Source organism: Geotrypetes seraphini, chromosome 5 (assembly GCF_902459505.1).
Source record: "Geotrypetes seraphini chromosome 5, aGeoSer1.1, whole genome shotgun sequence".
Taxonomy (NCBI): Eukaryota; Metazoa; Chordata; class Amphibia; order Gymnophiona; family Dermophiidae; genus Geotrypetes; species Geotrypetes seraphini.
The window spans coordinates 188,544,942-188,571,186 of record NC_047088.1 but is presented as its reverse complement, the minus strand read 5'-3'; the positions used below and the strand labels follow the sequence as shown (position 1 = coordinate 188,571,186).

General features: G+C 44.2%; 1 protein-coding gene across 2 annotated transcripts in view; it reads right to left on the bottom strand.

Annotated features, from left to right (window-relative positions):
- Positions 1–25,551, bottom strand: part of PDE1A (phosphodiesterase 1A) — a 428,052-nt gene extending 402,501 nt beyond the window's left edge. Inside the window, exon 1 of one of the 2 annotated variants that reach the window (XM_033947141.1) lies at positions 25,240–25,551. In XM_033947141.1, coding sequence (XP_033803032.1) covers positions 25,240–25,292 — 53 coding nt within the window. In that variant the 5' untranslated portion in view covers positions 25,293–25,551. The remainder of the gene's footprint in view (positions 1–25,239) is intronic. The other variant, XM_033947139.1, reaches the window with a different exon arrangement.
- Positions 25,552–26,245: the final 694 nt, after the last annotated feature.

The window sequence follows — 26,245 nt, the reverse complement described above, 5'->3', positions numbered from 1 at the left end:
TTTTGTCCCTTCTCTGGCATAAACCTAACTCTGGTGCCGGGTTTGTGACAATATATATATATATATATATATATTACCATTTAGTGAGTTATATATATATATAAATGTTACCATTTAGTGAGTGGTCATTTCCAAGTTTATTCATGTCTTACTATTACTATAGATATATATATATCTACTAGTGTTTAAGCCCGTTACAATAATGGGTGCTAGAGTAGATGTCTGTATGTCTGTTTTTTGTTTTTTATTTGTCTCTCTCTCTCTCCCTAGACGCTGTCTGTCTGTCATTCTTTGTGTCTGTGTCTCTTCCTGGTCCCCTATCTGTGCGTCTTTCTTTCTGTCTGTCTCCCTGGCCCCCCTGCTTGCCAAAGCAGCCTCCTTTCCCTCTCCCCCTGTTGTGCAATGCCTCCCTGCTTCTTGACCCCCTTCTGCTCCCCCCCATGATTGCTGTCTGCCCCCAAAACAACCATCCCCCCAAAGCAGCCCCCTTTCCCTCCCCCCCTGGCCCCCAGTTGTGCCATGCCTGCCTGCTCTGTGGCCCCCTTATGTCCCCCCCCCATGATTGCTTTCTGCCCCTAGAACAACCATCCCCCCAAAGCAGCCCCCTTTCCCTCTCCCCTGTTGTGCAATGCCTGCCTGCTCCGTGGCCCCCTTCTGTTCTCCCCCATAATTGCTGTCTGCCCACAGCACAACTCTCCTTCCAAAGCAGCCCCCTATCCCCATGTTGTGCAATGCCTGCCTGCTCCATGGCCCCCTTCTATTCCTCCCCCCCATGATTGCTTTCTGCCCCCAGAACAACCATCCCCCCAAATCAGCCCCCTTTGCCTCTCCCCCTGTTGTGCAATGCCTGCCTGCTTCGTGGCCCCCCCTTCTGTTCCTCCCCCCTCCCTGATTGCTGTCTGCCCCCAGCACACCCCTCCCCCCAAAGCAGCCCCCTTTCGCTCTCCCTCTGGCCCCCTGTTGTGCCATGCCTGCCTGCTCTGTGGCCTTCTTCTGTTCCCCCCATGATTGCTGTCGGCCCCCAGCACAACCACCTCCCCCCAAAGCAGCCCCCTTTGCCTCTCCCCCTGTTGTGCAATGGCTGCCTGCCTGCTTCGTGCACTCAGCACAACCCTCCCACCAAAACAGCTCCCTTTTCTGGCTGCTCCATAGCCCTTCTTTTTTGGCTTCCCCTCCCGTTCTTACCTGCCTCCATCCATCCATGGTTCCTGTCGCCGCTGCCGCTCCTGTTCCTGTTCAAAGCGGCCTGCTTAGGTTCATGGGCGGCTGTATTGAACCTCGCAGGCCGCTCTCCATATGGTAGCATGTTCCTTCTGACGCGATCGCATCAGAGGGAACGTGCTTCATGTGGAGAGCAGCCTGTAAGGTTCGCTACAGCCGGCCGCGAACCTCATCAGGCCGCTTCAAACAGGAGCGGCAGCGGTTGGTGCGGGGGGGGGGAGTCGTCGACACTGCTGCGGCGCAAGGGGATCGGGGCCATGCTGCCAGCGGGACAGTCCCCAGCCCTCTCCCTCCTCCTCTCGCACGCTGTGGAGGCGATCATTGGCTGGCTGCGGTCCCGGCTTGGAGAGGGCAGGGGGTGCTAGCGGCCGGCAGCGGTGGAGAGCAGGGAAGAGCGTGCATGCCACTTGTCTTGCCTCACGTGAGGCCAGACCATAAGCCGCGCATGCGCACTTCCTATGTGTGCTACAGCTCACGGAAAACGGACGCACGCATAGGAAGTGCGCATGCGCGGCTTACCGTTTTATTATATTAGATAAAAGATAGAAAAAGGCCAATTTTGTGGCTATGCTAGAAATGGGCTTAGAACTTAGGAAAGACCTGCTTGAGCCCATTTCTTAGCAAAAATGTGCCTGAGTTCAGTAAGATGACGGCAGAGCTTTCCAAACCCCTCCTACTGATTCCCTAATCAGATAAGTTTTCAGGATATCCACAATGCATAAGTATAGGATGCAAGGACCAGAAACCCAGATGATGTACCTTTATGTCATGCATATTATTTATAGATTATGAAAATTTAAGAGCCTGGAAGCCTTTGGGAGACCCAGATTGGAAGCTTATGCCAAATAGCTCTGTACCAGTTAGAAATCATTAATCCATAACCTACCAACCACGATTGCAAACTCTGAATCATAGGCTGCTATTGCAAGAATCTTAAATAAGTCACAGTTTACCAGATGGATGCATTGCCAGTCACAAATCTGCAACGCATTCTCCACATGTAAAAGCAGCTTGTTTAGTGCACTTGTGAAACCTATAATTCTTTGCAAAACAGTAAGAAAGTGCTGTGGTAAGGAGTCTGATTATATCATATTCAGGACTGTAATCTTTCCCTTTTAGGCTCCATAAAGCTTCAATATTAAGGTTGCAAACCTCAATAGCATGCAAAAGCACTCACATTTTATTAACAAGGACAACTGTGGCAATTTACTGAACTGCTTTTACCTGAACTCTGCAAGATATGCCAAGACAAATTGCTATTATATACTCTAATGAGTCCTTGCACTAGAACAGGGGTTCTCAACTCAGACCTTAGGACACACCTAGCAAGTCAGGTTTTCAGAATACCCATAATGAATATGCATGAGATAGATTTGCATACAATTGAACAAAATTTTATTTACTTGCTGGCACTGATGCCACTTCATTACACTCAGATTTGTGGTTTACCAGAAATAACTTGCACCTAACATAAATACAGTAATGTTATCTTTTTTATGTACTAAAATCAAAACATTTGACATAAACAGAGCATTTAAATGCTTGTTGCAAGTTTCTGAGTTTTGCTGCATCTTGTCAGGTAGAAACTGAAGTTTTAGCCAATTTAGCCATCTACAACAAGCACGATGCCATCTACAACAAGCACGATATAACTCAGCTTCATGAGGAGAACATTTTTAACCTCACCAGAGACTTTTACCAACTGATTTTCCCATCAAAATTAAAATTTGTGAACGACTTTCCCACCAAAATTCAAATTGGTGACCAACAGACTGCCCTGTTCCCAATCAGGTCAGTGGACCCACTATTTACAAATCCAAACTGCAGACCTCACAGCACAACCTGAAGAAAGCCAAAGCATGATAACTGAAACGTCGGATTCTACCTGACAAAATGCAATGAAACCCGGAAACCTGCAACAAGCACGATGCCAGCTACAGAAACCCTGAGAAATGTTGAAATTCCGGCCATCTTTATCAATTCATGTAATTTCACTGAAAAGGAAGTTTGTTGGAGATCAGAACAAGTCCAATAATGGCCCTAGTGATGGAAAAAAAAAATCAGAGAGGTTTTACTAAAAACTATATACCGTATTTTCACGCATATAACGCGCGCGTTATACACGATTTTTACAAACCGTGCATAACCTTGCGCGTTATACGCGTGAGCGCGTTGTATAAATTTTTTTTTACATAGTTTCCCCCCCCCGACGGCCGATTCATCACCCGGAAGGAGTGCTCGCACTCCCACCCAAAGGACCGCTCGCACCCCCACAGCCTCCCCCCCTCCCCCATGGAGAAGCTGTCTACCTTGTTTCCGGATGCCAGCGAGCCCAGCTGCTTCCTCTGCCAGCGGTCCCGCCCCTTCTCTGAGCCCTGCGCTGCGCTGCTTCTTCTTCCGACGGTCCCGCCCTTTCTCTGAGCAACCAAGAACTACTGTAAAACACGTTCTTTCATGCCCAGTTGTGGTGATGGCAACAGATTTAGTACCTGTGGGGGCTACGGTTCTTGTCGCTGGAATGTCAAATGCCATTGGAATTTCATCCATGTTGATGACGTCCTTTGCAGTGATGGCAAGTTCAGATATTTCTTTGGCGACAAAGTCACGGAAATCAATCAATTTTTGCTGCCAGTCATCCGGAAGTCGCTGGCCAACAGTTGTTCTCATTCGAACTGATAGACCGTTCCTTTTCATAAATTTTGAGATCCATGTGAAGCCAGCTTTGAAGTCGGGTATTCCTCTTCTATTGGCAAGTAGTTTTGCCTTCATCTGAATCGCAACAGTAGAGACTGATTGATTTTGCTCCCTTCTCGCCAGAATCCACTGCTTCAAGTCATCCTCCAGCTGAGGCCATTTTGGTTTGGCCCCACGACGTGCCCGTTTGCGCGGATTGCATTTCTCCAGTTCCTTCTTATCTTTTCTCTATTCACGCACCGATGTTTCTCCAACATTGAACTCTCTCGCTGTGGCCCGGTTGCCTATTTCCTCAGCTTTCGCAACGACTTTAAGCTTAAAGTCCGCTGTATATGACTTTCGTCTCATTCCTGGCATTATGGCGGTAAATTTAAATTTAATTGATAAACTCTACTACCGGGTAGATAAATGCAGAATACCAATCTGAAGAGATCAAATTAAAATGTGGGCTCTACATGCAGCATTAATCTTTTATAGGCTTACCCAAAGGCTGAGATGCTGTTGTAAAGGCAAAATGGTATTCACTGGGCAAATTACAAGGCCAGATAGAGGGGGGACAAAGCCACGTGGTCAAAAGCACGCCGTGACAAAGGCCCGCCTTTGTGACAGATCAAAAGCGTGCCTCGACAACCCGGCGCAGAAAACTGAGCGGCAAGCATGCTCAGACCATCTTCTTTGTCTGTAGATGGTCTGCACATGCTTACAGAGCTGGGAGCAGGACAGGGCGGTGAAAGGAGAGTCGGGACGAGAGGAGACTCGGGGCAGGGCTGGAAAGGAGAGTCGGGACCAGAGGAGACTCGGGGCAGGGCTGGAAAGGAGAGTCGGGACCAGAGGAGACTCGGGGCAGGGCTGGAAAGGAGAGTCGAGACGAGAGGAGACTCGGGGCAGGGCTGGAAAGGAGAGTCGGGACCAGAGGAGACTCGGGGCAGGGCTGGAAACGAGAGTCGGGACCAGAGGAGACTCGGGGCAGGGCTGGAAAGGAGAGTCGGGACCAGAGGAGACTCGGGGCAGGGCTGGAAAGGAGAGTCGGGACCAGAGGAGACTCGGGGCAAGGCTGAAAAGGAGAGTCGGGACCAGAGGAGACTCGGGGCAGGGCTGGAAAGGAGAGTCGGGACCAGAGGAGACTCGGGGCAGGGCTGGAAAGGAGAGTAGGGACCAGAGGAGACTCAGGGCAGGGCTGGAAACGAGAGTCGGGACCAGAGGAGACTCGGGGCAGGGCTGGAAACGAGAGTTGGGGCGGCAAGCAGCATGCGCGCTATACCCGTGTGCGCGTTTTACACGGGTGCGCGTTATATACGTGAAAATACAGTAATGTAACATATATTACTCATTGCTGAAAAATGTAATATATTACTTTTATTCAATACCTTGGCATGAAAGTAATCATTACAGTTACTCATTACTTTTAAAAGTAATATATTTCCAGTCATATACTATTTTAAAATATTACTATCCAAAAGACATTTGAGTACATATACTGTATGTAGGTGGGCATTGCAAAGGATGCTAGCAAGGAAAAGGGTTGGGAGATAGGTAATAGTTGGGAAGGTTGGGAAGGTGCACAAGAAGATAGAGAAAGAGGGACATGGGCAGGCCTTACTAGAATCTCATTTGCTGGGGTTGTGGGGCAATCTTTGGATGCTGTCAGATGGTATGTAATGAATGTAGACTATTGGGATCATGTCACTCCTTTATGGAAGCATATGCCTTGCTTTTCTGCAAAATACTGCAGCCAATTCAAAATGTTTCTTCTAGCTTTTACAGCTAAATTTGGAGTTGGCATCATTACATATTCAAGAGCGGCTGCAGCCTTACATGCCCTTTCATAATCTGAATTCATTGCAGGAGGGTTTATTGTATGTGCCATCCTTTACCTCTGTTTGCTTGGTGATAACAAGCAGTCAAGCTTTTTCAATTACATTTCCATGTTTGTGGAATTTGCTATCAATTGGCATAAGGTAAGAATTAGATTTGAGGTTTTCAAAGACTATAAACAAGTGGCTTTCAAGTGTGAGTTCAATTGGCATTAAATGGCATTTTAATATTGTATTTATTGTTTTGAATATTTTATTAACTGGTGCATTTTGTACTATATTTCATTCATTGTCTTTCTAAATTTAAAAAGTATGTACAAATATAAATAAAGTGAAATTGTCAAATCTACCATAGCCAGCAGAATGCTTTTTGTTTGGGGGGGGGACCCAAAGGCTCCACCCTAGACCTCTTTCTCTGGCTCCTACCTCCCCCATCCCAGTCGCTCTCATTTTATATCTTCAAGCAGTGGCAACCTGTGAGCCTGCTGCCATCGGCCTGCTGCGGAAGTCTTCATTTAACTGAACGCTGCAGAATGAAGACTTTCGGGGCATGTTATCCAAATATTTAAAATGAGAGTGGCAGGAAGGGAGGTGGGTAGGAGAGGTGGGAGAGGCACCACTTCTGACCGACCGCCAATGTTTTTTTTTTTGGGGGGGTGCATAGCCCCTGTGGCCATCCCCATTCCAATACCCATGATATCTACTCAGTGTAGTTTGGGAAGGAAGAAAAGAAGGGAAATTGCATTGGGTCCCAGCACCACAAGGGGCCCTTTTGGCAAAGTTGAATAATGTCATTGAGGCAGAGCATTAGTACATAAGGCACTAGCTGGTTCCATTTCTTAATTTCTTTTCTTGGTCCCAATATGTCTAACATTGGCCTTATAACTACTTTAGAAAAGTTCAAAAAGATTGGTACTGAACATTGGCTCCCTATTTCAGCCCACCTAAAATTTCAGATTCATAGTTTCTTCATTTAAGGTTTGCCCCTACATTCCCTCAGTTATTTGGCTGGTCTCCTTCACAATCAGCACTCCTTCTTTTTCCTCTTCCTCTTCTTCCACCTTCCCATTATCAACTTGATATTTCCAAGGGCACTATATTAGAAACATAGAACATAGAAAGATGACGGCAGAAAAGGGCTATAGCCCATCAAGTCTGCCCACTCTACTGTCCCACCCCATTAAGTCAGAGTGCTGCTCGACCCACGTAGAGATCCCACGTGGATGTCCCATTTATTCTTAAAGTCGAGCACGCTAGTGGCCTTGATCACCTGCACCGGTAGTTTGTTCCAGTGATCCACCACCCTTTCTGTAAAGAAATACTTCCTGGTGTCACCACCAAATCTCCCTCCTCTGAGTTTGAGCGGGTGCCCCCTTGTGACTGAAGGTCCCTTAGGAAAGAATATGTCGTTTTCCACCTCGACACGACCTGTGACGTACTTAAATGTCTCAATCATGTCACCCCTCTCCCTGCACTCCTCTAGAGAGTAGAGCTGCAACTTGCCCAGTCTTTCCTCGTATGAGAGACCCTTGAATCCGGAGACCATCCTAGTGGCCATTCGCTGGACTGACTCAGCTCGAAGTACATCTTTACGGTAATGTGGCCTCCAGAATTGCACACAGTACTCCAGATGAGGGCTCACCATGATTCTGTACAGTGGCATTATGACTTCAGGTTTACGGCTGACGAAGCTTCTATTGATACATCCCATCATCCGCCTTGCCTTGGATGAGGCCTTCTCTACTTGTTTGGCAGCCTTCATATTCTGTTATTTTGGTCCTTATTTATGGAATCCTGTTTCCTTTGATATTCAAATGGAACTCTCCCTTTATAAATTATGAATTCAATTAAGACTTTGCTTTTCCACCTTTCTTTTGGTGGACAACTTCTGTCTTACCTGATTTAGAACTGTGCTAGCTGCAGTTCTCTCCTTCTACTTGCCCTTCCTCCAGGTCTTCTCTCCTCCTCTCTCCCCGCTCATTCCCTGCATCTTTCCCCATACTTTTTTTTTCTTTACAGTATATTTTCTTTATTATGTTGGGGTTAATAAAGCACATGCACTAAATAAAGGTAAATGAAGCTCTTGAGGGGGTCATGGAAAACTCCTCAACTGAATATAATTGTGATAGTCTACCTGTAACTAGGGTTACCAGATTTTTGCTGGACAAAAAGAGGATGTGTGGCCTTGCCCTGTTCCACCCCGGCCCCATTCTGCTCAGAGCCCTGCTTTATCCCGCCCATAGCCCTGCCTCATTTCGTACCCCAACCCTGGCCCCACACAAACCTTGTTTCTTTGGGCTGCATCTAGAGGGCACCTGCAAATGCCTGGATGTGATGTGGTGATGTCACAAGCAGGCACGCATGCATGTGATGTCACTGCGTTGCATCTGTAGATGCCCTCCAGACATGGCTCCGAGCTCAAACTTTTTCAAAACCTGGACAAAGTACCAGGTTTTAATAAAGCCATTCAGACACCTGGATAGTTCTCTAAAAAGAGGATGTGTCCAGGTAAATCTGGACGTCTGGTAACCCTACCTATGACCTCCCTGGAATTCTGATCCTTCAGTCAATATCTAAAATATACAGAGATTCTGTCCAAGATCCCTATCTCTTGACCTTTTTGTCTAAGAAGGGAGGCTTTCCTCTATTGAACTGCAGGCCACAGGCTCTAAAATGCTTCAATTAGAGAGAGCTAGAATTACAGAGGAGCTATCAGTTGTGGACCTAGCAGGAAAGGGATCCCTGGAGGCTTCTCCAGAAGACAGTGGACCAGCCCATCAGGAAGAGAAGGGACAAATGTAAAGTCTTGCATGTAGGAAATAGAAACCCAATGTACAACTATACGATGGGAGGGTTGGTAATGGGTGAAAGTAGCCTAGAAAAGGACTTGGGGGTACTGGTGGACAAGACAATAAAGCCGTCAGCACAGTGTATAGCAGCCTCTAAGAAGGCGAACAGAATTCTAGGTATTATCAAGAAAGGTATCACAACCAGAACGAAAAAAGTTATCCTGCCGTTGTATCGGGCGATGGTACGCCCACATCTGGAGTACTGCGTCCAATATTGGTCGCCATACCTTAAGAAGGATATGGAGATACTTGAGAGGGTCTAGAAAAGAGCAACACGATTGATAAAGAGTATGGAAAACCTTTCATATGCTGAGAAATTAAAGAAACTAGGGCTCTTTACCCTGGAAAAGTGGAGACTTAGAGGGGACATGAAAGAGACTTACAAGATCATGAAAGGCATAGAGAAAGTGGAGAGGGACAGATTCTTCAAACTTTTGAAAACTACAAGAACGAGAGAGCATTCAGAAAAATTAAAAGGGGACAGATTCAGAACCAATGCTAGGAAGTTCTTCACTCAAAGGCTGGTGAACACCTGGAATGCGCTTCAAGAGGGTGTGATAGGACAGAGCACGGTATTGGGGTTCAAGAAGGGATTAGATAATTTCCTGAAGGAGAAAGGGATAGAAGGGTATAGATAGAGGAATACTATACAGGTCTTGGACCTGATGGGCCACCGCGTGAGCGGACTGCTGGGCATGATGGATCTCTGGTCTGACCCAGCAGAGGCAATGCTTATGTTCTTTTGTTCTTAAATGACAGAGCAATCTTGGGAGCAGGTTTAGGGCAGGGAGGCCCTTGGGAGTAAGCTCAGGGCACAATTAGTGCCCAAATCCTAATAGCAGAGCACCCCTTAGAACCAGGTTCAGGGCATGGAGTAAGACTTCCAGTGGTGCAATTGGTTCCTGAGACCCAGAGGCAGAAACAGTGGCGTAGTAAGAGGGTGCGGGGGGGGGGGGGGGTCCGCCCTGGGCACAGTCTTCCTCGCGGTGCTGGCACCCCTCCTGCTCTCTGCCCCCCTCCCCACTCCACCCCCTGCCATGTGCGCATGCGTGCCCCTTCCCTTCCCCCGTACCTTTTTAACTTCGGTGCAAGCAGCCACAAACTTGCTGCTCACATCAGCTTCATCGCTCTCTCTGAATTAGTTCTGGGACACGCGCCTAGGTAGTGACATCCGAGAGAGCAGCAAAGCTGGCACGAGCAGCCAGTTCATGGCTTCTCATGCTGATGATAAAAAGGGAAGGGGCACATGCCTGTGTGGTGGGGAGAAGGGAAGAGGGCGGGAGAGGGGAAGCACTGCCCTGGGCGCTGCTCAACCCCACTATGCTATTGGGCAGAAAGGCTTCTGATAGCACAATCAGTGTTCAGAGCCCAGGAAGGTGGAGACTTCTGGAAAGGTAAAATGGCACTCAGAACCCAGCAGAGGCTCCTGGGAGTGCAACCGGTGCTAGGAACCCAGTGACAAAGACTGGCATATATACATATAAACACTCAGGGCTGGATTCTGTAAACAGCATGCTGATTGTAGGCAGCGATAGGTGTCCTACCACTGTCTAACCCAGACATGGGCAAACTACGGCAAACGTATCCAGCCCATTCAGTTATTTAACCCAGCCCGCGGTTGCATGAAGGGACTGGCCATTGGTGGCGCTCATCAGCCAGTGAGTGTGGGAAAGAGAGCAAGGCCCCACGGGAGCGAGAGTGCGCAAGCGAGCGAAGTTGGCCTTCCATGGCTCTGCCTGTCGGACCCTCTGCACGCTGAGCACTGAGGACAAGGCAGCCGAGGTGAGGAGCAGCCCGTGAGGTCAAACTCCTGTTGCTGGGTAAAAGACATCTGCCTCAGCGCTCTCTAAGACTTCTCCCTCCCTCCCTTTCTTTTGTGAAAGCGACACAGCTCTCCTAGCACCTCTGCTACCAACGGTGAGGCAGGAAATGCAGCATTTTCATATTTAATAGACGGTCCCTTCTCAGAAGAGCTTACAATCTAACTTGAACAGAGAGACCTGACATATAGGGTTGGGGATGTAGAACCCAAAATGAGAGGAGATAGGACTTGAATGTACTCTCGAAGAGGTACGCTTTTAACTTGGAATTAAACACTGCTAGCGATGGAGTATACCGTAGGGATTCGGACAGTTTATTTAGCAGTACTCTACCAGAAACTGAGGTTGCTAACAAACATAAAATCATTTATCTAGCAATGTTTTTAGTAGGTTGCCAAAGGGCCACCAGGCTTCAGCTTCACTAGCCTTTAGTTTGCTGATGAGTCAAATATGGTTAGTTTGCTGATGAGTCAAATATGGTTAGAACAGCAGGCTGAGAACCAGGGAAGACAGGGCATCTCACTGTTATTGCTTGAGATTTTGGACAAGTCACTTAACCCTATTGCCTCAGATATAAAACTTAAAAATTGTAAGCCCTCCAGGGACATGAAAGTACCTGCTGCAATTGAATGTAACTTGCCTTGAGCCCTTACTGAGACAGGTGTGATCTAAATCCAAATCCAAAATATAATACCAGGCATAGTGTGAAGTAATACAAAACACTACAAATGTCACTCAGGACCTATAGAGCAATTCTGACATACCATAAAAGCAGTAACTTCCACAAGTCACACAACAAGCACCTACCTAGGAAAAGATAGTACCACAAACACTGCAGTGAGCACTAGAACATCACTAAACCTATAGGGAAACTAAACAAACCAGATTAGAGCAGATCAATCATGCAGTCAGTGCTAACAGATAAACTATATCTCTTTCACATATGCAGAACACAGACCTTCAACCAGTAGAGAATATGTAAGTATAAAACAAAAATTAAACTGAATATTTAATAAGCCAGACTCTTCATGTGCGCAACACCAGAGAAGGAGAAAGCAATGTGTGACCCCTGTGCTATGTAAAATATAATGATAGCAGACTTAAATTTCAAAAAACGGACATATTCCAACTTCTACATAACACATTAACAATGCAAATAAAACAAAAAGGGGGAAATGGTACCATGCTATTGAACTAGATATAATTTTCAATTAACTTTCAGAGGACAAAACCTCTTTCCTCAGGTCAGGACAGTATACTGCTGTATCATGTCCTTACCTGAGGAAAGAGGTCTTGGTCTCTAAAGTTAGTCTAAAAAGGTATTAAAATTAATCCAATAAAAAGAAAACACTTTATTTCCATTTTCTATTTTTACTTATTGACATTTATTAACACAGCTACCACACTATTTTTTTCTTAAATTAAAATTATTTTTTCTAACTTTGTTGCCTGGCAATTTGTTTGTTTCAGTTGTATTGGTACCAGTCTCAGGTTTCTGCCCTCCTCGTCTTGCCAAGGTAATGGCGGAATAGAAATCACTAATGTAATGTAATCTTCTCTCTTCCTAGCCCTTTCAGCTTTCTTCAATTTATTTTCTGCATCTGTCCAGATTTAATTTTTTTTTTTTTTTTACTATCCAGTCCTCAAGTTCCCTCTGTTTATTGTGACTACCTATAGCTTGCCACTGCTTTCACTCTCTCTGGCTCTCTTATTTTACTTCCTCTTATTCTCACTAACTATATCCTCTCCATTCAGCATCTTCCCTCTTTTTTTCCCTCTTCCATTCAGCATCTGCCCCTTCTCTCCCCACTTCCATCCAGTGTCAGCCCCCTCTCCTCCTTGCTTACATCCAGCATTTGTCCTCTTCCCTGCTTCTATCCATCATCTGCCCCTCTCTCCTTGCTGCTTCCATTCAACATTTGCCCTGTCTCCTCCCCACTTCTATCCATTGTCTGCCCCTCTCACATCCCCACTGTTAATCAGCATGTGCCCTCTCTCCCCTCCCCATGTCTATCCAGTATGTGCCTCTCTCTCCTCCTTGCTTCCATTCAGGATTTGACCTTTCTCTCTTCCCCACCTCTGTCCATCATCTGCCCCTCTCTCCTCCCCATTTACATTCAACATGTGCCCTCTATCTCTTCCCCACATCCATCCAGTATCTGCCCCTCTGTTCTTCCTGCTTCCATTCAGCATTTGCTCTCTCTCTTCCCCACTTCTATCTGCTCATCTCTCCTCCCTGCTTCCATTCAATATGTGCCCTCTCTCCCCATGTTCATCCAGCATGTGCTCCCCTCTCCTCTTCCAGGATTTGCTCTCTCTTTCTCTTCTCTACTTCCTTCTAGCATATGCCCCTCTGTCCTCCCCACTTTCTTCCCCAAACCAGTAGCAGCGGCAAAACAAAACTGAAACCAGAGGACTGCATTGTACTTACATGCGACTTCCAGCTCTGCCCTGGAACAAGAAGTGACATCAAGTGAGCAGGGCCTGCAGCCATGAGTAAGTACAATGCGGTCCTCCAGTTTATATTTTCGTTTTGCCACTGCTGCTGATTTGGGAAGGCAGACAGTACTGGCAGCAATATCAGCAGCAGTGGCAGACAGAGGGCTTACTGTGAGGATCCCGCATCTCCATTACCATAGGACTACCTCGATAATGGTTCCCATTCCCGCAACACTACCACATAAAAGTTCACTGTTTCTATGGCATTCCCAAGGGATTTTCCAAAGTTCTTCTCATTACCATAGTAATTACTGTGGTAATCATGGTATTACTGTGGTAATGGTTCTTGCATCACTCTCTACTGTATATCTCAAAACAAAATTGTTGCACATTCAGAAGAAAAGTAAGGGTTGGGGGGGTCAGTTGACAATGTGGGATACCATCAAAATTATTATTATTATTTTTTTACTATTACCGTAACTCATACTGTTTTAGCACAGGGCCCATCTTATGCAATGAGACCTAATTACTAGTAATCTGTCTTAACAGTAGCTCATGTTGGTAACTTCATCCCTAAATCTAATCAGTGCAAATATATATTTTTTTCAATCTAAAAATCAGGTAGGCAAATTCAAATGGTCTCCATCTGCAAACATGCGGTTCTTTATCTGCCGTCATTTACTAAGCTACTATGATTCAATGAATTTTATTAAATCTGGAGCCTTTCACTAAATCAAATTATTTTTTATCAGTCAGACTTGAACACAAACAGAAATATTTCCTTAGGTGTGATTTTACAAAGCTGCGCTGCTGAGCAGCGCATACCAAATACCAAGCTGCCCATAGGAACAGAATGTGCGGCTCGGCATTCATCATGCGTTGGACAGTGCAGTTTTGTAAAAGTATCTGTGGGTTTCTAAAAGTTATATACGAAGGGGTGCTGAAAAGTTCTCAGCCCAACCAAGACGAGAATGACATGGATTTGGTTCAATCAATGATCTGAAACAATGTCAAAACATAGAATTTTGTTTCTGCAAATTGGCGCTTAACGAAATAAGAACACTCCTTTCAGCTACTGTGACATAATAACGCTCAGAATTTAGGTAGTTGGTTGGTTGGGCTGAGAATTTTTCAGCACCCCCTCATACGAGTGCTAGCCACATGCAAGATTAGTATTCTTCCCGACCTCAGAGTATTTCTAGAATGTGAGAATAAGAAAGAAACATCTGAAAAAAAAAAATACGTCTGTTCTTCAGAAAATAATCCGAAGGCAGAAGAAAGCATTCAGAGAATGATGGTATAATTAATCTTTGGTGTTATGTGTCTGAAGTGAAATGCTCAAATTACAATCTGCCTCTCTTGTCAAAATTCAAGTACATATTTTTGAGACAAAGTATATGGATTATTGAGACAATTGCATGCGTTTCAGTTTTATAACTCAATTCTTGTTTTGTTTTATTTATTTTAAATGAAAAAAAAAGAGAAAAAAGTGCTCAGAGTGGGTATCCTACTCATCCACCCAACCCATACCTGTAAATTCCCTGGGCCCCTTCTTAATTTGCTGGGGAAAACTCCTATACCTTGGTCTCTTTGGTGTTGCTATGGAGTAAGGTGTAGGCAGTGAGAAGATGCTGGCAAGCTAGGAATGGAGAGGATTTTATTTTTAAGTTCTGAGGTGATAGAAAATGGCTCATCCATTCTGCCCATCCGCAGCATCCACTATCTCCTACTCTCCCTAAAAGATCCCACGTGCCCATCCCACACTTTCTTGAATTTATACACAGTCTTTGTTTCTACCACCTCTACCAATAGACTATTCCTCGCATCTACCACCCTTTCTGTAAAAAAGTATTTCCTTAGATTACTTCTGAGCCTATCACCTCTTAATTTCATCCTATACCCTCTCGTTCAAGAGCTTCCTTTCAAATGAAAGAGACTCACCTCATGTGCAGGAGGAGGTAAGGAGAACAAAATATTAATGAAATTTTGTTAATTTTTCTGTTACCTATGAGTCACTAACTGGAACTAGCTAGAAGCTGATTTTTATTGTAGCTGACCATTCATGGGTGTCACATAGCTCTGGCATTAATGTACTGTAATATGTACCCAGGAATCTTCTAACAGGATTCTCTGAAAGGAGAAATCAGAGATTATAAATGTAAATATTTTGGAAGAAAAAGTGCTTTTTTGCTTTTCTTTTCTGCTAAACTGACAGCTGCATGAGCAAGCTCCAGTAACAGTGGGGGATTGGACAAGGACCATATCAATATGAAAGGGAAAAGTATTTTACTTGTTTTAGTCCCCTGAAGAAGGCATTCCAGATAGCCAAAACTGGGATCCTAGTCGAGACTTTTATTCTGTGATTTCATCAAGTAAACGTACTAGGACTTTATATGTTAATAAATACCCTTTGGTTGTACTATGACATCTCACTTGCCTTATAGCTAATGAATCATAGGGGAGGGAGTTGGAACCTGGCCAGATACTCTTTGCAAATTCCTTCCAATATTCATATGCTAGTGGCTGGTCATGATTCAGCATTGAAAATCTGGGTCTAAGTCTGCACAAGGGTATCCTCAGCAGAAGGGACTCATGAGGACACCCAGCTCACAACGTCAAATCCAGAGCACGCAGACCGGCCCCCTCAGAAGGAACGAAGAGTGGTAGTCATTGGTGACTCCATGCTAAGGGGCACCGAGGGACCAATTTGCAGGCCTAATTTGCAGTCAAGAGAGGTCTGCTGTCTCCCTGGAGCCAGGATCCAGGATATTACCACTAGCCTAGACAAAATTCTAAAGCCTAATGATCATTTTCCCGTGTTTCTCATCCATGTAGGCACAAACGACACTGCTAGGAATGCCACAGAGAACATCCCCAGAGATTTTGGAGCGCTGGGAAAGTAGTTGAAGCAGATAGGAGCACAGGTGGTCTTTTCATCAATTCTTCCAGTAAGAAACAAAGGCAGAGCTAGAGAAGAGCGTATTCAACGGACTAACGAATGGCTCCGAGAATGGTGCATAGAAATGAACTTTGGATTCCTAAACCACAGCGAGACGCTCCAGGGACTACAAGGACCAGACGGACTCCACCTAACCAGAAGAGGTAGAAACGTATTTGGACATCGATTGGCCCGCCTACTCCATAGGGCTTTAAACTAGGTAAGTTGGGGGAGGGTACATACTTATATCCTAGAGCAGTAAGAAACCACCCTGAGGAGGCAAGTCGCACTCACACTACCAAGTCTAAGGTAAGTACCAATGATATCCACAATAATTCAGGGAGAAATATCACTGATAATTTAGGAGCCACACTAGCTCGTAAAGGAATCTCTTCACAGATATGGAGGGCTATATATGTTAATGCACACAGCTTGGGCAATAAAATTCTAGCATTAGAGACTGAGATAACAAACGCCGATCTTGACGTGATAGCGATATCCGAAACCTGGTTCACGGAATCGCATGGGTGGGATATGGTTATACCAGGGTACAACCTACTTCGTTGCGACCGAGAGGGTAAATTGGGAGGAGGAGTAGCGCTATACACTAAGGAAAGCATCAAAACCACTAGAATCACAGATGTTAGATACACCGGGGAATCCCTCTGGGTGAACCTGGCCAGAGGGAATGAAAAATGCCTATACCTTGGGGTGATATATAGACCTCCCAGGCAACAGGAGGACAAAGACATGGAATTAATCGAGGACATAGAGAACATCACACTGCGCGGGGACACAGTAATGCTAGGAGACTTCAACATGCCAGATGCAGATTGGAACACACTCTCCGCGACTACGGGTAGCAGCAAAAGAATATTAACCTCCATAAAGGGTGCACGTCTCAAGCAATTGGTATTGGAGCCCACCAGGGACCAGGTGTTACTAGACCTAGTTCTCACCAACGGAGTTAGCATCACGGAAGTCTCAGTAGGAGACACACTGGCCTCCAGCGACCATAATATGGTATGGCTCAACCTCAAGAAAGGTTTCCCTAAGACAAACACAGCAACAAGGGTTCTCAACTTTAGAGGCACAGACTTCAACCGCATGGGAGATTTTGTCCATCAGGAGCTACATAAACAAGCAATATCTGACAATGTGGAGGATAAGTGGTCGTCTCTGAAGTCCATCCTACACGAAGCAACAGACCGATACATAAAGACAGTAAGTAAACGCAGGAGAAACCAAAGACCCCAATGGTTCAGTAAAGAAATTTCAGACCTAGTTAAACAGAAAAAAGACGCATTTATCACCTACAAACATTTAGGCAGAGATGGGGCGAAAGAGGACTATCTAGACAGATCTAAAGCTGTCAAAACAGCAGTCAGAGAAGCCAAACTCCGAATGGAGGAAGAGCTAGCACGGAAAATTAAGAAAGGGGATAAATCTTTCTTCAGCTATATTAGTGACAGGAAAAGAAACAAAGATGGGATAGTACGCCTGAAGCAATCGGACGGTAACTTTGCGGAATCAGATTCTGAGAAGGCAGAACTACTAAACAAATACTTCTGTTCAGTGTTCACCCGCGAAGCACTGGGAGCTGGTCCACAGCTGCAGACGGGAGATAACCAGAAAGACCCGTTTCAAGATTTTGAATTTACGCCCAGTAGCTTCTATGACGAACTATCAAGACTCAAGGTAAACAAAGCCATGGGACCGGATAACCTACACCCCAGAATGCTCAGGGAGTTAAGGGAAGTCCTGGCAGAACCATTATCTGTTCTTTTCAATCTTTCCCTAAGCACAGGAAGGGTCCCCTTGGACTGGAAAACTGCCAACGTAATCCCACTCCACAAAAAGGGCTGCAGGACAGAGACAGCAAACTACAGACCAGTGAGTCTCACGTCTATAGTGTGTAAACTCATGGAAACACTGATCAATCCTTGACACAATCCTAGACGAAGAAAAACTGCGTGATCCACACCAACACGGGTTCACCCAGGGCAGATCCTGCCAATCTAATCTGATTAGCTTTTTTGACTGGGTTACTAGACAACTGGACGCCGGAGAGTCACTGGACGTGGTATATTTGGACTTCAGTAAAGCATTTGATAGCGTCCCTCATCGAAGATTACTGAACAAGCTGAAATCGATAGGATTAGGAGACACTCTAACTACATGGGTTGGGGATTGGCTGAGCGGTAGACTTCAGAAGGTGGTGGTGAACGGTACCCCATCCGAAGCATCAGACGTGATCAGTGGAGTGCCGCAGGGCTCGGTCCTGGGCCCGATTCTATTTAACTTATTCATAAGAGATATGACGCAAGGACTTAGAGGAAGGGTATCACTGTTCGCCAATGACGCCAAACTTTGTAACATAGTAGGCAAAAGCTTATTACCTGATAATATGACACACGACCTACTGTTGCTGGAACAATGGTCAACTACTTGGCAGCTAGGCTTCAATGCTAAAAAATGCAAGATAATGCATCTGGGTAAGAGAAACCCGCGTAGAACTTATGTACTAAATGGTGAGACCTTGGTTAGGACCACGGCAGAACGCGACCTAGGGGTGATCATTAGTGAGGACATGAAGGTTGCCAATCAAGTGGAGAAGGCTTCCTCCAGGGCAAGACAAATGATGGGGTGTATCCGCAGAGGTTTCATCAGCAGGAGACCTGAAGTTATGATGCCGTTGTACAGAGCCATGGTGAGGCCTCACTTGGAGTACTGTGTTCAGTTTTGGAGACCACACTACCGAAAGGACGTGCTGAGGATCGAGTCGATTCAGCGAACGGCCACCAGGATGGTCTTGGGGCTCAAGGATCTCACGTATGAAGAAAGATTTAAAAAATTGCGGCTGTACTCACTTGAGGAAAGAAGAGAATGGGGAGATATGATTGAAACATATAAGTACATCACGGGACACATCGAGTCAGAAGATGATATCTTCTGGCTCATGGGACCCTCGACCACCAGAGGGCATCCGCTGAAAATCAGGGGAGGGAAGTTTCATGGCGACTCCAGGAAGTACTTCTTCACCGAAAGAGTAGTGGATCATTGGAACAGACTCCCACTCCAGGTGATAAAGGCCAGCAGCGTGACGGATTTTAAGAGAAAATGGGATACTCACGTGGGATCTTTAAGGGAGTAAATTCAGGGGAGGGGATACTTGGAATGGGCAGACTTGGTGGGCTTTAGCCCTTTTCTGCTGCTTTTTTCTATGTTTCTATGCTTTTTTATAAGGTAGTCAGAATTTTTTTTTTTTTTTAAAAACCCCAAACACTGACCACTATGGCCAGAATATTGACTGGTATATGATATGATAGATCTAGATACTCAAGATCTCTGGGTAGAATTACCAGATTTTGGGCCACAAAACCCCAGACTAATGGCCCCGCCCTGTTCTACCTTTGGCCCCGCCCTGTTCTGCCCCAGTCCTGTCCAGTTCCGCCTCCAGCCCTGCCCTATTCCACCACAGCCCTGCCTACACAAAGCCTCCTATCTTCTTTCCCAACGAGCTCCGGCGATGTCTGGAGGACCTGGAGCATGTGCGGATGTAATGAACGTCATCCGTGTATGCTCAGAGGCCCTCCAATTGTGGCCAGAGCTTGTCAGGGCTTTCCAAAACCCAAACTGCCGGGATTTGGAAAGTCCATCCTGGCACCTGGACAGTCCTCTAAAAAGAGTATATGTCCGGGTTTTCCCAGACATCTGGTAACCCTATCTCTGGGTTAGTATGTTCTTCAAAGTGCCATGCTTTATAAGGTCAATAGTCCCATTAGTTTGAATTCCTCATCTAGTTCCCATACTGTCCCTTGCAATCACCCTTTCCTCTTAGTCCAGCACAAAACTAAAATAATAGTATCTACGTAAATGCCCTGGATTGTTGTTTTTTTGCTCTACAATTTAATTTGAGCAAATTAATTACATGTCAAGTTTCCAGTGAATGTGCATGAATTCCTGTGTGTGCATTAAGGACTTATGCATATGCGAAATCAGTCAAGTGTCACGAGCTTTGCTACCATCAGTATGCTAATGATGCACACAGAATGGATGCAGCTGGTTCAGGCTCGATACCAACATGAAGTGAGCACTGTCTGTATGTACAGACCACTACAGCAGTGTATTAAGTGACTAAATGCAAATGCTGCAGCTGTGATACATTATGATTTATCATATAATATGAAGGATAAACTCAGGGGATCTGATTTTCAAAAGAGTTGTGCCACGCACACACACACAGAACATGAATAACAATTTATGACCATATTATATTAAGCTTAATAAAAGCCACCATTTGCTATTATTGCATAATAAATTATAATCTAATCGTTAGCAGTGAGTTATTTTGCAAGGAAAATATATGTTAAAAGCATAAGACATTGAGACATTCACAGAAAGTCTGAGAATGTACCATTTTACTATGGCTGGAAAGAAGATAGCATTATTTTTCATGTATTAGTAAAGAAGGTCAAGCCTGGAATCAGTTGACCTGGGATTTAAAGAGAAAAAACCCCCAAAACAGCTCTTGGGTACATTTCCCCAAGAAACAGGGCTAAAAATTATATCTAGGATTTGATTAGATTAGTCTGATGTTTCTAGTTTGAAAAAGTAGAAATTGTCATCCAAAAAAAATTAACTCTTAGGGAATACAGTATATACCAGTGTTCTTCAACCACCGGTCCATGGACCAGTGCCGGTCCATAGAAATTTGCTGCCGGTCTACAGGTCCAGCACGTGCATCAGGCCCAAAACAGTGTTCTTCAACCGCCAGTCCACTGTGCGATTGATGTGGCGTTATCTTTGAGCCAGCTCCCTCCTCCTAACTGATTCAGTGCACAAAGCCACGGGCAGTGGCTCCTACGGGCATCCTGCGCCAGAACCGGAAGCCTTCTCTCTGACGTTGCAACGTCAGAGGGAAAGCTTCCAGATGAGGCACAGGACGTGCAAGGTGCAATTAGTACTATTATGGGGGCGGGGTCTGGGGTGGAGATTGGGTAGAGATGGGTGGGGTCTGGCCCACGACTTAGCCCCGTGTTCTTCAACCGCCAGTCCACGGACCGATGCCGGTCCACAGAATAATTCTTTTATTTCTGCCGGTCCATAGGTGTAAAAAGATTGAAAAACACTGGTATATACCATAATTACACCACTCCTCAAAAAACCTTCACTAGATCCTACTTGCCCTTTCAACTATCATCCCTCTCCCTCCTCCCCTTCTTATCCAAGATACCTGAACATGCTGTTCACCACATTTGCCTTGAAATTCTTTCATCCCTAGCTACTCTTGACCTGCTCCAATCAGGCTTTTGCCCACTACGCTCTATGGAAACTGCTGTTGCTAAAGTTTCCAATGACATGTTCCTGGCCAGATCTAAAGGTTTCTATTCTATCCACTGTAGACCACCACTTTCTCCTTGTTATGCTGTCCTCACTTGGATTTCAGAGCTCTGTTCTTTCTTGGTTCTCTTCTTATCTCTCACATCACACCTTTATTGTTTGCTGTGGTGGATCCTCCCCCACTGCTATGCCACTATCAGTCAGGGTACCCCAAGAGTCTGTCCTGGGACCTCTTCTTTTCTCAAATTGGTCATTCTCTTGGTGCTCTAATCTTCTCCCATAGTTTTCAATATCACCTCTATGCTGACAACTCCCAGATCTACCTCTCTACACCAGATACTGTATCTTTATAGGAATCCAGGCCGGAGTCTCAGCCTGCCTGTCCGACATTGCTACATGGATGTCCCACCACCACTTAAAATTGATCATGGCCAGGACTGAGCTACTTATCCTTCCACCTTAGAGTTTATACATTGATTTTTCTTATTTAAACAAGATAAAATATGACATAGTTCTTGACCTTAGGCATGCCTCTTGAAATATCTCTGCAGTAACTGTATTTCTCATGCCAGAAAAGCTATTATAAAACAATGAACTGTTTAGTTTAAGCAGTACCAACTTGGACTGTTACTTCATCTTTCTGTGTGTTTCTAATGCATTAGGTTTCTTTTGAGTTTGGATTTTTCTTTTTTTTTTTTTTCTGTCTTGGAGCTGCCAGGAACAGCAGTCCACGAAACTGCTCTTCAGCCATGTTTATTTATCACTACAGCCTCACAGATATGAAACACTGCAGATGTCATCAAACCTTGCCCAACGAGAACCACATTGTGGCTTGAGTATCCCTTGCTATAAACAAAATTGGGGTTATGACATACAAAATGTTTGCTATCAGTGGTACAAATTGATCATATGCATACGAGTAAAACAAATTAAAATTAACCAACAGTAATTGCAGGAGAATGCAAGTTATCCCTCTTTCCAAATGTTAAAAAGTAAAAAGAGGTGGAGGTGCCCTTCTTATTTGATTACATACTTGCATATAAGAACATACTGAGAAACATCTATGAAAATCCAAAAGAGATAAGCACAAGTAGAGATGGTAGAGATGTATCAACTGGGATCTTTAATACATCTCTCCCATCTCTACTTGCGCTTGTCTCCTATAAGACACATGCCATTTGTCACCTAAAAAGCAGTCCAAAACTGGACTTAGCACACCCTTGCATGGGTTTTTCCCACAGGCTGAGGCTATTTTTGCCACATAAGTAAAATGACCAATTTTCCTTTTTTTTTTCTCTCTTAATGGCCATATGCCATTGGGATTTATTAACCGCCTTTGTGAAGAGATTCACCCGAGGTGGTGTATAATACACCCTTTTTGCAATTCAATAAAGGGTGCTAAAAGTTAGGTATCCAAAATCTGTGCGCTAAGGGGTCCTTTCACTAAGGTGTGTTAACCAATTAATGCAAGCTACCAATTAATGCAACACGCCCATAGGAATATAATAGACATCTTAGCATTCAGTGCACTTTAATTCTTAGCATGCGCTAAATCAGTTAATTCACCCTAGTAAAAAGACTCCTAAGATGGTATTTTACTTTACTTCTACAATAGCAACTTTTGTTATAAAGTATAAAATAAAGCTATGTTGGCGTTTGGGTGCGAACATTTAAAGATGCCAAAACTTAAGCCATGTAAAAGACAGGTGTACGTAAATAATTGCATCTAAATGTTGGCACCTAAGCATGCAATTTATAGCATTCTGTAAGTCTGACCTACCCACATGCACACCCCTCCTCCCATTTGCAGTTAGGTACTAAAAAACACTTAGGCGCTCACATAGAATAGCTTCTAAATTCAATTAGATGCCTATCTGCCAATTAAACACTGTTTGGGCACCTAACTTCCATTCACCGTTACCAGTGAACTAAAAAACCATAAACTCCCAAATTCTATAAAAAGTGCTAAAAATTGCACGTGCAAATTTGGGGCATCTGTCCAGTACACATGTCCAAATTTATTGAATAATGAGTCAATTTAATTCATTTAGATATCATTTACATAGATGTTGCTCCTATCTGTAAAGTTAGGAATTTCTATGAAATATTCTAAATGCTTCTCTCATCTCCACTCCTTCCTGCCCTCCATAGTCCTCCCTACCCTCTTCTAACCCCTTCCTGTGTAATGTCGCCTAGAGCTTGTATAGGTATGTACAACACACAAATGGAAGAAATAAAATAAATAAATAAAATGTAAGCCAATAATTTGGATCTTAATGAGCAAATATTGGTGCTAATTAGTTTTAATTAAAATGTATTTGCATAAATTTAGGCATGGGATCCATTAATGCAATTCAAAAAAGGGGAAGCAGAAATGGGAGACTCATGGGCAGAACAGGGGCATTCCTGAATTTATACGCATAGTTATACAAGGGGCTGCTGGAAAGTTCTCATCACAACCAACAGTTGCGTAGTAAGGGTATGAGTCACCCGGGGTTGTAAAGCCCCCACCCACAAACCTTCCTCTCTTTGTCCCCACTCCTTCTATACCCCAACTTCTCCTTCCTGCCCCCATTCCACACTTGTGCTCTCCTTCCCTCCCCAAACCTCTTAATCTTCACCAGTATGAGTGGCTTCTGCAAGCATGCTCCTCGTACCAGTGTTGGATTTCCCTCTGATGTCACTTCCTGGCCCAGTGACCTGGAAGTGATTCAGAGGGGAACTAGGTTGGCGCATGCAACAGGCAGAATTTGCTCACGCTAACAAAGATAATACAGAGGTACGGGGTGGGGGAAAGGATGGCACAAGGGTGGCATGGTGAGGTAAGATGAGGTGGGACAGGGAGGTGCCAGTGCCCCCATTGACCTGATGCCTGGGGCCCTTCTCACCCCCACATCTCCCTTGCTACGCCATTGCCAACCAATAAAGTTGGGGCAGTCTCAGATGGAATGAAAAAAGTGGAAAATCACTGGACTAACCCCCTCTTCTACAAAGCCGCCCCAACTTTGTTGGATGGGCTGCAAACTTTTCAGGGACCCCTCATAGAATAAGGGGGGATCTGAGTCTAAAGTAGATGCAAGGATTTGTACCACATTTCAGTTTGTGCAAATGGCCTCACCTACAGTTGGGCACAGGTCCTGGGCTTAGGCACTATTCTATATAAACTGCGCTTAACTTTAAGCACCATTTATAGAATAGTGCTGCGCATCTTTTAATGGTGCTATTTTTTAAGACGTCATATACAGAATCTACCCAAAAAATGTGTTTTTTGTTTTGCTGAATTTCATTTGGCAATGACACGCAATGACTTGGGACATGTTGTTTCAAATAACTACACATCGTTATATATTAGCATGTAAAGCACATCTCATAGACTGTGCAGAAAGATATATTGTTTTTAAAGGAATGACAATCCAAGCTTTAAAAAGTGCAGTTCCCAAGTATTGTAGTGAATAAGAAAAATATAGTATTCTAAGTTTTAAAATGGTCTTCATAACTACAGACCACATCAATGGCATGCAGAATGTTTCAATGTGCAAGATATGCAGGGCATATCTGACAGAGTAATCTAATTCATAGGGATGGACATCAGGGAAATTCTGAAGACCTTTTATTGAACTGGTGAAGAAAATAAACTAAAAAGGAAAGGGAGGAGGGATAATTGCTTTTATGTAAAGATTTCTTCTCAGCAAATCCAATAGAACTGTTAAAAGCAAACCATTTCTGAATGGCAGTCCAACTAACAGTACTGTCTTTGGTCTGAATAACACTGGAAAGCTGATCATGTTCCATAAAAAAAACCTTTTCATCCATCTAATAAAAAAAGGAAATAAAAAGGAAAATCCCATTCCCACAGCATGCATCTCACTTCATTTTCCGCACTCTATGCCAGCAAAGTTTAGAAAACTTAGTAGAAAAGGAAAGTTATTTCTTTGTTAAGTGACTAAGAGCTTCAGAGAATATTTTATAGAAGTTTTCTAATGCAAATATGACAGTTTGTTGACAGGAAGATAAACTTTAAACTAGATGCATTCCTTTGCAATGATCACTTTCTTGTATCGCACAAAATCGCGTGCAGAAATATGTCAATTTACAGCCAAACTGAAAACTGTGTTACGTACCTGAAGATGGGTCTCTGAAGGTGCTTTCTCTTAACTGTTATACAGTCACCCATTTAAAATGGGGAGAAAGTTGATTTTATCCGGAAAACGACCTTTAGAAATGTTCCTGAGCGCAATCTGAAAAATGTGTTCTTTCTTACTGTGCTACAAAGAGCACAGAGTTTGTATTCCTGTGTTTGGGAAGGTTCCTGCTATTTGACAGCTGGGCAACCCAATAAAAAAAAAAAAAGGCCATAGAGGCCACATAAGACAGGCACGTCTGTGCAACGCCAAGCAGCACTGGCCATGCAGAAGCACCTCAGCCAGACTGACTGAGTCAGAAGACGAGGATGGGACTCCCATAAACTCCACAAGGAAAAAGTGAAACTTTGCCAAGTGGAACTCAGGTACAAAAAAAGAAAGCATTAAATTCTTAAAGCGATAGGAGCATTTCTTTAGCATGTTGACTGAACTCTTCAGTGGAACATTGCAAAAGATCCCAAATCCTCTAATTTTTTTTTTCCAAAATAAAAGTTATGCAGCTGTTTAAGCATTCCCGCATGAGAGCCTTCAGAAAGTTTGTGCTGCTAAAAGAACTGTATACGAATTAATGAAGATAGATGAACTGAGTCTTGTGTGCTGGCTGCACTTCAAGAGATTGTAATTATTTTACAATCTGGCTTTTATTCACTCTGCATGATGTGTAGATATAACTATGCAAATTAAAACGGTACACAGCATTGTTAGCATTCATAACCTATTAACCTACAGTTTGTGTAGCCAAAATATATTTGTAACTGATGGAAACTCTACTAACATAAAGCAGACCAACATTGTAAAGTTAGAAAAATTAATATTGTCCAATTTGCAAGACTATTTTGTGAACTATATTAAAACTGAGTATTAAAGCTTCTCTCACCAAACTGAAGGGTCCTTTCCATATACTGCACTAAGAAATGAACTTGGTATGGCCTTACACAGGCCTTTCAACATGATAAGCCCATTTCTAGTTTGACCATTACAAAAA